General features: G+C 43.0%; 1 protein-coding gene across 2 annotated transcripts in view; it reads right to left on the reverse strand.

The window, feature by feature from the left end:
- The window catches only part of MBOAT1 (membrane bound glycerophospholipid O-acyltransferase 1), a 112,533-nt gene that overhangs the window by 44,302 nt on the left and 51,250 nt on the right, over window positions 1-16,981 (reverse strand). For both annotated transcript variants that reach the window (XR_012320122.1, XM_073678840.1), the window contains exon 5: window positions 7,593-7,648. Coding sequence is in view for 1 of the 2 variants with exons in the window: in XM_073678840.1 (XP_073534941.1) it covers window positions 7,593-7,648 (56 nt within the window). In the remaining variant the exon portion in view is untranslated. The remainder of the gene's footprint in view (window positions 1-7,592; window positions 7,649-16,981) is intronic.

A 16,981-nucleotide genomic window follows, 5' to 3' on the forward strand; every position in this document is an offset into this window, starting at 1 on the left:
CGGGTTTCTGCTGTTTTGGCATGTCAGGGGCTCTTCAAATGTGGCATAGCATCCCCAATCTATTCCAAAATTGAGCTCCAGAATTCATTTGGCACTCCTTCCCTTCCAAGCCCTGTGCCCAAACAGCAGTATTCTACCACATATGGGGTATCGGTGTAATCAGGAGAAAATGCACAAGAAATTGTATTGTCCACTTTGTCCTGTTTCCCTTGTGAAAATGAAAAATTTGGGGCAAAACCAACATTTTCTTTTCATTTTCTTGGCTCAACATTATAAAATTCTGTAAAGCACCTGTGGGTTCAAGGGTTCAAGGTGCTCACCACGCCTCTAGATAAGTTCCTTGAGGGATGTAGTTTTCAAAATGGGGTCACTTGTGGGGAGTTTACATTGTCTAGGCACATCAGGAGCTTTGCAAACACGACATGGCGTCCGCTATCGATTCCAGCCAATTTTGCGTTCCAAAAGTCAAATGGTGCTCCTTCCCAAACAGTAGTTTTCCACCACATATGGGGTATCAGTGTACTCAGGAGAAGTTGCACAACAAATTGTAAGGTCTATTTTCTTCTGATACATTTTTATGGGAAAATATCATTTTTTCATTTGCACGACCAGCTCTACCCTCACCTACTGTATCCTCACCTATCCCTTGTAGACTGTGAGCCCTCATGGGCAGAGTCCTCTCTCCTCCTCTACCAGTCGGTGACTTACCGTATTTTCCGGCGTATAAGACGACTTTTTAACCCCTGAAAATCTTCTCAAAAGTCAGGAGTCGCCTTATACGCCGGGTGTCATCTTATAGGGCGTATACCCTTATAGTCCGAATGTTGGGGCAGGAGGGGGTATATATATATATATATGTGTGGGGAGGGGGTGAATATTCATCCCCCTTAATAGCGCTGCGGCTACGCTGTGTGCTGGCTATTAAGGAGCATGAAGTCACTGCTCCCTGCGCACACAGTCCCGGCGTGGGAAGCAGTGACTTCCGGCAGCTGATCTCTCCTTGTGAGCCGCACATGGTAGTGTCGTCATGTGCGGCTCGCATGGAGAGATCAGTGCGGGCAGGCAGGACGCAGCGCTGGAGAGAAGAAAGGTGAGTAGGAGAGTTTATTTTTTTTATGTGAAGCATGATGGGGATTAGGGGGACCATGCATACTAAAATAAGGATGAGGGGGCATACATAACAGGATAAAGGTGAGGGGGCCATACATACCAGGTTAAGGCTGAGGGGGGCATACATAACAGGATAAAGATGAGGGGGCCATACATACCAGGATAAGGATGAGGGGCCATACATACCAGGATAAGGATGAGGGGTGCCATGCATACCAGGATAGGGATTAGGGGTGCCATGCATACCAGGATAGGGATGAGGTGTGCCATGCATACCAGGACAGGGATGAGGGTGCTATGCATACCAGGACAGGGATGAGGGGTGCCATGCATACTAGGACAGGGATGAGGGTTGCCATGAATACCAGGACAGGGATGAGGGGTGCCATGCATACCAGGATGGGGATTGCTGTGCCATGCATACCAGGATAGGGATGAGGGGTGTCATGCATACCAGGACAGGGATGAGGGGTGCCATGCATACCAGGACAGGGATGAGGGGTGCCATGCATATCAGGATGGGGATTGCTGTGCCATGCAGACCAGGATAGGGATTAGGGGTGCCATGCATATCAGGATAGGGATGAGGGGTGCCATGCATACCAAGATAGGGATGAGGGGTGCCATGCATACCAGGATAGGGATGAGGGGTGCCATGCATACCAGGATGGAGGGGTTCCATGCATACCAGAATGGAGGTATGCCAGGCATACCAGGATGGGGATGGGGGCCATATATAAAAAGAAGGGGGGGCATATATACCAGGATGGGGGATATTGTCAGAATTGGGGGACATTACCCCTATACCAGTGTCAGCAGAAGACTCCCTCCCCCTTAAAAGTGCATCGTGAACACATTTTTTGCTTAAATTTTTTTTCTATTTTCCTCCTCTACAACCTAGGTGCATCTTATGGTCCGGTGCGTCTTACAGTCCCGAAAAATACGGTATTTATGGTAATTTATAAGACCTCCCTGTCTCCAAGACTATCAGAGCGGTAGCACATTCCTCTGGCCCGCCCTTGTATCCTATTACTGGTACCTCCTCCTCGGCCTCCTGAGGACTGCAGTGAAGCGGCGCAGACGCGCATGTGCGCGAGTGAAAGAGGCGTGTTTTTCTGGGCACAGCACCGCTCTTTCTCTTTTTTCCATACCCCGGGCGTCCCAGGCGCCTGCAGCTTGCTTCACTTACACTTTACTGGTGAGGCACCCCCTCACCTCGTCACTGCAGTCCTCAGGAGCGAGATCAGAGAGGCGGAGAAGGAGGTACCGGTAATAGGATACAAGGCCGGGCCAGAGGGATGCGCTAACGCTCTGATAGTCTTGGAGACAGGGAGAGCTGGGCAGGCAGGGAGAGCTGACCAATCTAAGCAGGATTTGTATACAACAACCAGACAATCGCCGGTAAGGTTCATCACTTTAAAATTACCATATTGAAATAAAATCTGATTTTTTTTAAATTTTTACCATATGTGCGTTAGAAGAGGAGTAGTCTTATACGGTGAGTATATCCCAAACTCTATATTTTAACTGGAAAAGTTGGGGGTCGTCTTATACACCCAGTAGTCTTATACTCCGGAAAATACGATACATTGTTCATGATTATTGTACTTGTTTTTCATTACGTATACCCCTTTCACATATAAAGCGCCATGAAATAAATAACGCTATAATAATAAATAAGAATATTAAGAATAATAATAATAATTTTCAAGTTTCAACGTTATGAAATTCTTCAACATTGCTTTTATTCCTATTAAGCACGTGAATGGTTAATAAACTTAGTGAATGTTGTTTTGAGGACTTTGAGGGGTGCAGTTTTTAAAATGGTGTCACTTTTGGCTATCAGATAGGCCTCTCAAAGTCACTGAGGAAAACTGAGAAATTGACGTCACCGCTCATCACAGTCGCCAGGTGTCACGGAGTGCAGCGAGAGCCGGGAGTGGCTGCAGCTCAAAGTTCTGTGGAGCGTCAGAAAGAGGTTCAATAGCCCTTGATCGTTGGAATCGAGGAACGTCGTGGGAAGCGCTGGACTACGTTAGACCTGTGTGGTAACTTTGCTTTCTAATAAAATGGTGAATGAGGGACAGTCTCTTGTTTTTATTTCTTTTTATGACTTCTAGATTTCTATTTGTGGACTATGTCGGATTCCCTGGACTACGTCAGACCTGCATGTCTTTTTTTAAATAAATTGGTGAACCAGGCAAAGAGTTGGGAGTGTTTTCTAAAATAAAATATTTTAGTGCTTTTTTTGTTTTTACTTACTGGGTTAGTAATAGGGGTGTCTGATAGACACCTATCCATTACTAACACCGGGGCTTGTTGTCAGCTGTATTTTGTGACAATTCACAGCTGACATCAACTCTAACTACCATTACTCATATTGGCAACGCACCAGGGCAATCGGGAAGAAACAAAGCGAAGCACCAGAATTGGTGCATCTAATGTGATGCGCCACTTCTGTATCATACAAGCATTGTTTTTGAAGCAGAAGACTCTTAAGGAAAAACATTTTCCTTAAGCATCTCCTTTGATATCCTTTGCGCCAATTTTGCATTGGCTTTGCCACCTTTTATAGTTGATATACAGTACAGACCAAAAGTTTGGACACACCTTCTCATTTAAAGATTTTTCTGTATTTTCATGACTATGAAAATTGTACATTCACACTGAAGGCATCAAAACTATGAATTAACACATGTGGAATTAAATACTTAACAGAAAAGTGTGAAATAACTGAAAATATGTCTTATATTCTAGGTTCTTCAAAGTAGCCACCTTTCGCTTTGATGACTGCTTTGCACACTCTTGGCATTCTCTTGATGAACTTCAAGAGGTAGTCACCGGAAATGGTCTTCCAACAATCTTGAAGGAGTTCCCAGAGATGCTTAGCACTTGTTGGCCCTTTTGCCTTCACTCTGCGGTCCAGCTCAGGTCTGGTGACTGTGGAGGCCAGGTTATCTGGCGTAGCACCCCATCACTCTCCTTCTTGGTCAAATAGCCCTTACACAGCCTGTAGGTGTGTTTGGGGTCATTGTCCTGTTGAAAAATAAATGATGGTCCAACTAAACGCAAACCGGATGGAATAGCATGCCACTGCAAGATGCTGTGGTAGCCATGCTGGTTCAGTATGCCTTCAATTTTGAATAAATCCCCAACAGTGTCACCAGCAAAGCACCCCCACACCATCACACCTCCTCTTCCATGCTCCACGGTGGGAACCAGGCATGTAGAGTCCATCCGTTCACCTTTTCTGCGTCGCACAAAGACACGGTGGTTGGAACCAAAGATCTCAAATTTGGACTCATCAGACCAAAGCACAGATTTCCACTGGTCTAATGTCCATTCCTTGTGTTCTTTAGCCCAAACAAGTCTCTTCTGCTTGTTGTCTGTCCTTAGCAGTGGTTTCCTAGCAGCTATTTTACCATGAAGGCCTGCTGCACAAAGTCTCCTCTTAACAGTTGTTGTAGAGATGTGTCTGCTGCTAGAACTCTGTGTGGCATTGACCTGGTCTCTAATCTGAGCTGCTGTTAACCAGCGATTTCAGAGGCTGGTGACTCGGATAAACTTATCCTCAGAAGCAGAGGTGACTCTTGGTCTTCCTTTCCTGGGGCGGTCCTCATGTGAGCCAGTTTCTTTGTAGCGCTTGATGGTTTTTGCAGCTGCACTTGGGGACACTTTCAAAGTTTGCCCAATTTTTCGGACTGACTGACCTTTATTTCTTAAACTAATGATGGCCACTCGTTTTTCTTTACTTAGCTGCTTTTTTCTTGCCATAATACAAATTCTAACAGTCTATTCAGTAGGACTATCAGCTGTGTATCCACCAGACTTCTGCACAACACAACTGATGGTCCCCACCCCATTTATAAGGCAAGAAATCCCACTTATTAAACCTGAGAGGGCACACCTGTGAAGTGAAAACCATTTCCGGTGACTACCTCTTGAAGCTCATCAAGAGAATGCCAAGAGTGTGCAAAGCAGTCATCAAAGCAAAAGGTGGCTACTTTGAAGACCCTAGAATATAAGACATATTTTCAGTTGTTTCACACTTTTTGTTAAGTATATAATTCCACATGTGTTAATTCATAGTTTTGATGCCTTCAGTGTGAATGTACAATTTTCATAGTCATGAAAATACAGAAAAATCTTTAAATGAGAAGGTGTGTCCAAACTTTTGGTCTGTACTGTATAAGATATATCAACTTCCAAGTGGAAGCCACCTTAAAGAGGTTGTCCACTACTATACAAAATGCCCCAATGTATTTAAACAGTGGAGATAAGTGTTTTTGTAAATACCTTCTGCTGTGCGTCTTGCCTGTGAGCGGTGCTATCGGTGGCCGCTCACAGGCATCACGTGACCCCGGCTGTAGCCAGCTCTGGCATCCGCTGAAGTCACGTCAAGTTCCGTCTGCAGCCGGAAACACTTATCTCCACCGTTTAAATACATTGGGGCATTTTATATAGTAGTGGACAACCTCTTTAATAATGGTCAGGTCCCTTATTTCAGTCGCTTCATGGATTTCAAAGCTTGAAGCTGTTAAAAGAAGTGAAAAAAGATGGAATATATGAGCAAGTTGTTTTGACATTGCTGTACACATGTTCATTCATTTCGGCATTTTTTTGCCATTTTTTTTATAGGGGTTCCAGGAGGTACCTTCCTGGAAAAAAGTTGTGTACATGAACCCTGATGGTTCTCTTGTGGTAATCTTGTAGTGGAGGTGCCTTATGGGTTAAAAGACCGAACTCTGATAACTATACTGTAACTTTAAGGAGCTGTTTGTGTTCACAGAAAGGCTAGTAAAAGCTGAGTCACTGCCATTAAGTGAAATGTGTACACAGCCTGAGTGCTGTTCATTTTTATCAAGGAAAACAATGTCAAGTTTGACCAGGCATTGCTTTAATAGAATGGCATATTCATCAACACAGCGTGTGCCCTGTTGATTGCTTGATCGGACACAGGTGTTAGTATGGTGTGCCAATGTTCAAACATCTCACCCACTTAATTTAAAGTCAGACAAATATATTAGAACAATTAGCAATTAATTCTCATAATCCTAAGAAGATGGTAATAGGGTGTAAAAGATAAGGGAACGCTTCAGTTACGGAGATGGGAATGATGACACAAGCAGCACATGCTGACAACTTTCTCCCATGGGATTCAAAGAGCCATTTTCTAACAGAGATTTTAATAAGGCAGAAAATTTGTCCAAGTCCTCCTCAAAAAGTCAAAAGTCCCCAAAACTAGGAGGTTCTGCTCAGTTTCTGTTCCAAAAACTCTACAAAAAGACTTTGTGTGCACATATCCTAAGGGTTGTGTTCACACGGAGTCTTTTTGCTAAGTCTTTCGAGCGGAAACTCACCAAAATCGTCCTCAAAAACAAGGAGTTTCTGCTTTAGCAAGAAGACGCAGTGTGAACACACCTTTAGGCCTCTTTCACATGTCAGTATCTGAGGTACGAGTGGTGACAGTTTCCACACGTACCGGAGAAACTGACACACGTAGATCAATTCAATTCAAATCAATGGGTTTGCGCACATGTCAGTGTGTTTTCGCGGATACATGGTCCGCAAAACGTACCACACGGATGACATACGTGTGTCATCCGTGTGACACGTACCGGGGCCTAGGAATGGGGCTGTTCCCAACGCCGGTGCTGAACGCTGCCCTCATCTTGGTTCCCTGCCGGAGCTGTGATCAGCACCAGCAGGGACAATGATGAGGGAAGTCTGCTACCGTTGTCCCCACCTGTAAAATTAAGAATAAAATAATAAAATCCATGTATTAGCCTCTCCAAGGTGTCCCCTGCTGTAATCCATGCGACAGCTGAAGCCGAGGAGCCAGGGAGAATGAGCGGCTCCGGAGCTGCAGCTCAGGAGCGGTGTCCTGTCACTCACTGAGTGCAGCTCCGGAGCTCATTCTCCCCGGCTTCTTGGCTTCAGAGATCACATGGATTACAGTGGGGGACACCAAGGAGAGGTGAGTATATGGATTTTATTATTTTATTCTTATTTTTACAGTTGGGGACACTGGGAGTAGACTACCACTACCCTCATTATGGTCCTTGCTGGTGCTGTTGGGAACAGCACTAACTGTAGCGCTGATTCCCAGGTGCCTGTCCGTGTGATCCTGATGCGGCACACGTGCCGCACACGGATGCAGCACCTAAAACACACACGGGACACAGATATCTCTGGTACCGTTTTTTCCAGTACCGTAAATATCCGGACGTGTGAAACAGGCCTTAATCTGCTGTTCATAGCTGAAGCTCGGGCAAGATGGCTGTCCCTATAATAATGTAAAGAAAATGCAATACTAATAAACATAAGAAGCATCAGAAAATAATACCAGATTAGTCAAAAACAGGATGTATCAGAATATATTAAATATATGTTAATAAGATTCATTGCTCTCATCATAAAACGCTTTGAAAAACCTAGCAGCTGTACATCTAATGCCCCTCCAATAAAATAAGACATCTTACCGTCATGTAGCTGGAAAGCCAAAGTTGTGATTTTTTGTGTTACAATCATCAAGGGACTGCAATGAAAAAGTATGATGCCGTTAGACAGATCTCTACAAATATGTAATGCTCCCAAAATAAATGGCAATTAATATGATAAAAAGATCCCTCATTTTAATATATGACTATACAATGTTTCTTCATGGCGTCCGCTATGCATGTTACCGGAGACAATTAAATGCATATATTTTCAGATATCTCTCTCCCCTCACATCCCATTTTCTAATGTGCCCATCAACAGCTTCATTAGCATGTGGACATATCATTGAATGTACTAAATGTCAGAATAATGAGGAAGTTCCTGAAAGGCAGAGTATGCAGCAAGCAGAAGGAATACATACACAATACATGGGCAAAAGTACAGAATGTGAACAGCAAACATTACACCCATACGTTCCTGCTAATACTGCAACTTATGGTTAATATCTGTTTTCATTGAATACAGATTTTCCCATCAATGAGGTGACAATTGGTACTCATAAAATTCTATGGAGAACTGCAATTGTTAGGCCGGGGTCCAACTAGCGTATGGCATTCGATGTGATAGCATTGTGAGGTGACAATTGGTGCTCATGAAATTCTATGGAGAACTGCAATTGTTAGGCCGGGGTCCAACTAGCGTATGGCATCCAATGTGATAGCATCGGATGCGATATGCACATCGGATGCCATATGGTAATGACATTCACAGCAGAGCAGGAGCCAAATGTCAGTGCTCCGACCCTCTCGCACAGAGAGGATCGCAGCACAGCTGCGGAGGAGCCAGAGAAAGTAATTTCTCCATCTCCCCTGTTGCTGGCATCAGCGGGGATTGCACTGCACTCGGGTGATATCCAAGTGCAGTGCGATGTTTCACACACACCCGTATATGGGTGCGTGCGATCCTAATGCAGCATGCTGCGATTTCTTTCCAGCTTGATCCCAATTCGATCGGCGCTGGAGAAAAAACTGCCACTGAGCACAGAATCATAGGATTAAATTGGTCCAGATGCAATCCAATTTTTTATCGGATTGTATTTGTCCGATTTAATCGCAAGTGAGAGCGAGCCCTTATTTCAGGAAAACTTGCAGCATAATGTCTGTGTCGGCTTCTCCTCCTCTCCTCTCTATAAAATGTTACAATCACCAACTGTCATCTAAGTAATGAGAAAGTCTGTCTTCACTGAATGCAGATTTTACTTAGAATGGAGAGTAAATGATCAGTTCAGAGGAAGAAAGAAGCAAATTTCTCTTATCAGATATATTACAAAGATGCTTATTTTTAGGTGTACTATTGATTTATGGAATAAAAATATTAAAGTGACAGTTACTCTGTAATAATAAAAGTAATACCAAAAGGCATTTTAAAAAGGAAAAAAATATATATTTAACATTACATAATGAGACAAAAAAACATAGTTCAACTAAGGAAATGTGCACAAGATGACTTTTACACACGGGCACATTTTTTTGCATTTTTGTGGTGCAGAGTACAGAACATCTTCACAACGGAAAGCGCCTGAAGAATGGCCAGTGAGCGTCTTTTAACTGCTTTCACAAAAATGTTACTTTAGACCCAAATTTTTTTATTTTCGCAAGGGTAACAGGAAAAAATGGACCTCAAAATTTGTTGTACAATTTCTCCTGAGCACGCCGATACCCCATATGTGGGTGAAAACCACTGGTTGGGCGCACGGCAGAGTTCAGAAGGGAAGGAGCACTGTGTGACTTTTTGAACGCAAAACTGGCTGGAATCGAGAGTGGATGACATGTCGCATTTGCAGAGGAGCCCCTGATGAGCCTAAATAGTGGAAACTGCACTTTGACCCCATTTTGGAAACTACACCCATCAAGGATTTTATCAAGGGGTATAGTGAACATTTTGGACCCAGAGGTACGACACAGAATTTGATAACATTAGATCATCATATTGAATATGTTGTCATTAGTCTTGAGCGCAAGTGCTCGCTACTTGAGTTTGCATCAGGTACTCACCAAGTATCGCGGGTGCTCGAGTGACATGCTCGAGTCCCCACCCCGAATGTTTCACGGTTGTTAGATACCCAAAGAAAAACATGCGGGGATTGCTCGTGTATGGCTGGCAATCCCCGCATGGTAATTTTGGCTCTATAATAACCACGAAACATGCGGCGCGCGGACTCGAGCATGTCACTCGAGCACCCGATGCAAACTCAAGTAGTGAGCCCTTGCTAGTTGCCATATAGTCATTTTTTTTTCTTTACTTTTGAAAAAATCCCAACTTTAACACAACACTAATCCTAACCCTAACACAACCCTAACCCTAACACAACCCTAGCCCTAATCCTAACACAACCCTAACCTTAACATAACCCTAACACAACCCTAACCCTAATGCAACCCTAACCCTAACACAACCCTAACCCTAACATAACCCTATCCCAAGGGATCAATTCACTATAATGAGGCGGCAGAGTTACTCTGGACTCCGTGTGGCCTCTGTTTAGCGGTGTCCTATTTTTCAGAGGTTAACAAAACTGTGGCCAACGGTACTTTTATGCACACCTAATGAAAAGACGGACATCGTGGGATCACAGGCCAGACGGCATCCATGGTGCCTCCATCTGCCTCATTACAGCGAGTCTTCCGCCGGGATTCCTTCTGAATCACGTATATCAGAGATTTACGCGGAAACCCCGGTGTAAGCGCTCACCGCAGAGTGCAGAATAAATGTGCGCTGAGCCTTACTGTGATCTTTGGGAGGCAGAATGAACAAATCAGCAGCAGGTGAAGAATTGGTTTTATTTATTTTTTTACGCTGTTCCTCGTGCGTTGTAAGTGATTAGATGACTTTACTTTTTTACCGTGTTCACTAAAGGAGTTAATTAGTGGGACAGTTTTATAGGTGAGGTCGTTCCGGATGTGGCGATACCAAATATGTATACTTTTATAGTTTGTTTTTTTTCTTTTTTTCATAATAATATTTATTTATGGGTACAATATATAAATACAGTTAGGTCCATATATATTTGGACAGAGACAACATTTTTCTAATTTTGGTTCTAGACATTACCACAATGAATTTTAAACAAATCAATTCAGATGCAGTTGAAGTTCAGACTTTCAGCTTTCATTTGAGGGTATCCACATTAAAATTGGATGTAGGGTTTAGGAGTTTCAGCTCCTTAACATGTGCCACCTTGTTTTTAAAGGGACCAAAAGTAATTGGACAATTGACTCCAAGGCTATTTCATGGACAGGTGTGGGTAATCCCTTCATTATGTCATTCTCAATTAAGCAAATAAAAGGCCTGGAGTTGATTTGAGGGGTGGTGCTTGCATTTGGAAGGTTTTGCCGTGAAGTAAACATGCGGTCAAAGGAGCGCTCCATGCAGGTGAAACAAGCCGTCCTTAAGCTGCAAAAACAGAAAAAACCCATCCGAGAAATTGCTACAATATTAGGAGTGGCAAAATCTACAGTTTGGTACATCCTGAGAAAGAAAAAAAGCACTGGTGAACTCATCAATGCAAAAAGACCTGGGCACCCACGGAAGACAACAGTGGTGGATGATCGCAGAATAATCTCCATGGTGAAGAGAAACCCCTTCACAACAGCCAACCAAGTGAACAACACTCTCCAGGAGGTAGGCGTATCAATATCCAAATCTACCATAAAGAGAAGACTGCATGAAAGTAAATACAGAGGGTTCACTGCACGGTGCAAGCCACTCATAAGCATCAAGAATAAAAATTCTAGACTGGATTTTGCTAAAAAATATCTAAAAAAGCCAGCACAGTTCTGGAAGAACATTCTTTGGACAGATGAAACCAAGATCAACCTCTACCAGAATGATGGAAAGAGAAAAGTATGGCGAAGGCGTGGTACAGCTCATGATCCAAAGCATACCACATCATCTGTAAAACACGGCGGAGGCAGTGTGATGGCTTGGGCATGCATGGCTGCCAGTGGCACTGGGTCACTAGTATTTATTGATGATGTGATACAGGACAGAAGCAGCCGAATGAATTCTGATGTATTCAGAGCCATACTGTGTGCTCAGATCCAGCCAAATGCAACCAAACAGATTGGTCGTCGTTTCATACTACAGATGGACAATGACCCAAAACATAAAGCCAAAGCAACCCAGGAGTTTATTAAAGCAAAGAAGTGGAATATTCTTGAATGGCCAAGTCAGTCACCTGATCTCAACTCAATTGAGCATGTATTTCACTAGTTAAAGACTAAACTTCAGACAGAAAGGCCCACAAACACACAGCAACTGAAAACCACCGCAGTGAAGGCCTGGCAGAGCATCAAAAAGGAGGAAACAGCGTCTGGTGATGTCCATGAGTTCAAGACTTCAGGCAGTCATTGCCAACAAAGGGTTTTCAACCAAGTACTAGAAATGAACATTTTATTTACAATTATTTAATCTGTCCAATTACTTTTGGTCCCTTTAAAAACAGGGTGGCACATGTTAAGGAGCTGAGACTCCTAAACCCTTCATCCAATTTTAATGTGGATACCCTCAAATGAAAGCTGAAAGTCTGAACTTCAACTGCATCTGAATTGTTTTGTTTAAAATTCATTGTGGTAATGTCTAGAACCAAAATTAGAAAAATGTTGTCTCTGTCCAAATATATATGGACATAACTGTATATATATATATATATATATATATATATATATATATATATATATATATATATTTTTTTTTTTTTTTTTTTTTTGGCTGTTATTATTATTATTTTTTTTTTTAAATTTACAACTTTTTTTTACTTTATTCTCACTTTTTTACTTTGTCCCACTATGGGACTTTCACTTTCTGCAGTCTGATCGCAGTTATAATGTATAGCAGTGCAGGATCACTGCTATACATTATAACCTGTCAGCCCTGCAGACACAAGCTAGTTTGATCATGCACTGCGCATGATCAAAGTAACTTGCTGATGTCTGGTGACCCGGATGTCGTCATGGTGACATCGGGTCACAATGGATACGATCGGGAGCAGAGGGGCTGCTGTTTTAAAACAGCGATCGAGAATAAGTGTTTAGCACTGCCCGGCGGCCGCAATTCCCGCGGGTATAAACTGTATGTGACAGCTGACACCCTGCAGTATCGGCCTCAGCCGGTTTTGCAGATTAACACCTTAAATACAATTGTGTCAATCGTGACAGCAGTATTTAAACAGCTGCAAGGGGTTTGCAAGAAAGCCTTTTGTAACCATCGGACCCCCGCGATGAGACTCATGGATGCTGATGGTTACCATGGTATCCTGAGGTCAAATGATGACTCCAGGGTATGGTGGCTTGTGAGATCCAGCTAGAGGGCTCATACCGATCTGAGTTCCTGAAGAAAAGGACGAGTGTCATGCAAGTGTCATGCGAGTACAATGCGATTTTTCTCATCTGGCATCCGTATGACATCCGAATGACATGTGTATGCAATTCGTACAATGCGATTTTAACGTCAGCTTTTACATAGTTTTCAAAGTAAATATTCTTCAATACATACGGTATATAGATAGAAATATGTGAGTCAGATATATAATCAGTACTTTGCGTGTGTTGCTTACTGTACATGTATTTAAGTAATGAATAAATAAATAAATGAAAGAAAAAAATAGTGTGTTGTCCCCCATAATTGTTATTAACCAGCTGAGGGAAATCTGACAGCTGGGGTCTGATGTTTCTAGCCTGGGAAGGGGGTAATACACATGGAGCTTCCCAGGCTATTACTATCAGCTCACAGTTGTATACTTAGCCTTTACTGGTTATTAAAATGGGGGTCCCCCTATAATTAATAACCAGCAAAGGCTAGGCAGACAGCTGCGGGCTGATATTAATAGGCTAGGAAGGTACCATGGATATCGTCCCTCTCCCAGACTAAGAAAATCAGCTCTCAGCCCCCAGAAATGAGATGCGCCAATTCTGGCGCTTAGCCTCCACTCTTCCCACTTGCCCTGGTTAGGTGGCAAGTGGGGTAACAGTATTGGGGTTGATGTCAGCTTTTTATTGGCAGCTGACATCAAGCCCAGGGGTTAGTAATGGAGAGACGTCTATAAGACGTCCCAATTACTAACCCCATAGTCATATTGTAAAAAAAACACATCCAAAATAAAGTCCTTTAATTGAAAGAAAGACACTGACACCTTTATTTGAAATAAACAGTCCCCCCCTCTTTTACCCATTTATTATGGAAAAATGAAAAATAATAAAGCACTATATCTCTCACTTTTCCGACAAGAATATAAACCATTTTTCCCAGGACGAGTCTAGCTCTTCATCTAGATGCCTTGCTGAACGGTGGCATGATGCGACCTGTAGAGTCGGCATCTCTGCCTCCTGCTAGGCAGAGACGCCGATCCCCTCACCGCCGCCGTCCCGGTCCAGCGTCCTCCAGTTCCCCTGCTGCTGCCCTGGGTGCGCGCACCTCGCGCAGTTTCCCAGGCACTGTGCTTAGGGCGCGCGCGCGCGCTCCCTCCCTCTTAATGGGGCCACACGTGCCGTCCTAAAGAGTCACCGGCCAAAGGCCGGAAGACTACTCCTATTTAAAGCACCTCCTCCAAAATGGAGGTGCCTGTGCAAGATTGTTGTTTGCGTGCTAACACTCTCCTCAGTCCTCAGGTCCCTGTGCCCGCCCGCTTGTCTATCAGCCGTGCCCGCCAGCCTGTCTATCTGCCGTTCCCGCCAGCCTGTCTCTCAGCCGTGCCCGCCAGCCTGTTTACCTGCCGTGCTCGCCAGCCTGTTTACCTTCCATGCCGGCCTGCCTGCCTGCCTTGCTCACCTGCCTGTCTACCTGTATCACCTGTCTGTCTACCGGCTGTGCTCATCTGCCGTACCTGTCAGCTTCAGCCATCTGACCCGTGGGAGTCACCTGCTCTCACACAAAGTCGGTCCCAGAGTGGCACCTGGTTCACCTTCCCGGACCCTCCTTGGTTCACGGAGTCGACTAAGAAGCCGTGTGGCCAGGGTCGGTCCGGGTAGGCACTTAGTCACGCACCTCTGGTGCCTCCTTGCTTCACAGCACAGAGGTTCCACCACCCGGACCAATCCCGGCATCCAGAATAGACACTGAGCTGCACATGATAATGCAGCATCAGTACCTCGCGGTGATGTGAAAAGGGTGAACAGATTTCATAGCCAATGAACTCCGTTCACCTCACTGATGTCAGTACTAGCGTGAGAACTTTCTCATCTTTAGATTTAGTAGAGCTAAATGCATCGCAGGACAAATGGATTATCTTCTTGTCGGACAGGTGAGGAATATGGTGGCTTATAAAATTTCAGAGGACCCCACGCCATTTAGTAAATTAGCTAAATACATGAACATTAAACTACACACGCACTGTACTAATTATATATGTCTCTAACATCTCTCTATCTATCTATCTATCTATCAATCTATTCTATGTACAGGGGCATCTCACTAAATTAGAATATCACCAAAAAGTACATTTATTTCAGTTCTTCAATACAAAAAGTGAAACTCATATATTATATAGAGTCTTACAAACAGAGTGATCTATTTCAAGTGTTTAATTCTGTTAATGTTGATGATTATGGCTTACAGCCAATGAAAACACAACAGTTATTATCTCAGTAAATTAAAATAATTACCAAAAAAACACCTGCAAAGGCTTCCTAAGCGTTTAAAAAGGTTCCTTAGTCTGTTTCAGCAGGCTCCACAATCATGGGGAAGACTGCTGACTTGACAGATGTCCAGAAGGCAGTCATTGACACACTCCACAAGGTCCCAGAGTTCCAATTTTCATTTGGAAATCAAGGTCCCAGAGTAGGGAGGAAGAGTGGAGAGGCCCACAATCCAAGCTGCTTGAGGTCTAGTGTGAAGTTTCCACAATCAGTGATGGTTTGGGGAACTATGTCATCTGCTGGTGTAGGTCCACTGTGTTTTATCAAGACCAAAGTCAGCGCAGCCGTGTAACAGGAAATTTTAGAGCACTTCATGCTTCCCTCTGCCGACCAGCTTTTTGGAGATGGAAATTTCATTCTCCAGCAGGACTTGGCACCTGTCCACACTGCCAAAAGTACCAATACCTGGTTTAAAAACGACAGTATCACTGTGCTTGATTGGCCAGCAAACTCGCCTGACCTTAACCCCATAGAGAATCTATGCGGTATTGTCAAGAGGAAGATGAGAGACACCAGACCCAACAATGAAGACGAGCTGAAGGCTGCTATCAAAGCAACCTGGGCTTCCATAACACCTCAGCAGTTACACAGGCTGATCGCCTCCATGCCACGACGCATTGATGCAGTAATTGATGCAAAAGGAGCCCCGACCAAGTATTGAGTGCATTTACTGAACATACATTTCAGTAGGCCAACATTTCAAATTTTAAAAACATTTTTCAAGCTGTTGTTATAAAGTATTCTAATTTACTGAGATAATGACTCTTGTGTTTTCATTGGCTGTAAGCCATAATCAAGAATAACAGAAATAAACACTTGAAATAGATCACTCTGTTTGTAATGACTCTATATAATATATGAGTTTCACTTTTTGTATTGAAGAACTGAAATAAATTAACTTTTTGATGATATTCTAATTTAGTGAGATGCACCTGTATATACTGTATTTATTCTATTCTTATAGGTCACACTGTGAATTTACAGTACTCGGCTGATGAATTGTCGGGTTTTCTAAGAGATGGGTGCATAAAAATCAGTAGGCACACACATGGTCCATGTGCTGTGCGATTTTTTTTCCTTCACCCATTGACTTGCATTGGCAAGTCTCGTCCAACATACATGGACACTCGCAGCATGTTGCGATTTTTTTTCTCAGTCAAATCTGAGCTGAGAAAAAAATAAATCCCAGATGGGCAGGGAATCATTGAATAACATTAGTCACACACAAAACATAAGAGCAAAAATTTGCTATAGCAAACAATTGTTTTGATAGATTCTCAAAAAAGTGGTTAAGTTAGTCGGAAATTTTTTCTTAATCATCTAAATTTTGACGCTCAATTCTTCAAGTGGTTATAATTTTAACAGTATATGCATTTATCTTATTTGATTATTTAAATTTTATTGATACAAACCTTTGTAAACCTGAGTTCTTCCTTCTATATGTTTGTAATGTTTTTTTCCCTTGTATTTTCCCTTACCCTTGTAAACCTTCCCTTATTTTCTTTGTTAATTTGAAAATTAATAAAAATTATTGGAATTGAATAACATTAGTCAGAGTGCAATCCGATTTTTTGTCGGATTGCACTTGTCCGTTTTTCACGCAGATGAGTGAAAAATTACAGTCTCATACATTGCAGTACATGAGTACCGCAGTGTATGAGACCAGTGATCAAAATAAAAATTAAACATGTTCCACAGTGGGACTAAATAAAAAAAAAGTTAAATAAAATATGTAAAAA

The sequence above is a fragment of the Phyllobates terribilis genome, unplaced genomic scaffold, assembly GCF_046119375.1.
Source record: "Phyllobates terribilis strain yellow unplaced genomic scaffold, ASM4611937v1 Scaffold_4__5_contigs__length_816908805, whole genome shotgun sequence".
Classification (NCBI taxonomy): domain Eukaryota; kingdom Metazoa; phylum Chordata; class Amphibia; order Anura; family Dendrobatidae; genus Phyllobates; species Phyllobates terribilis.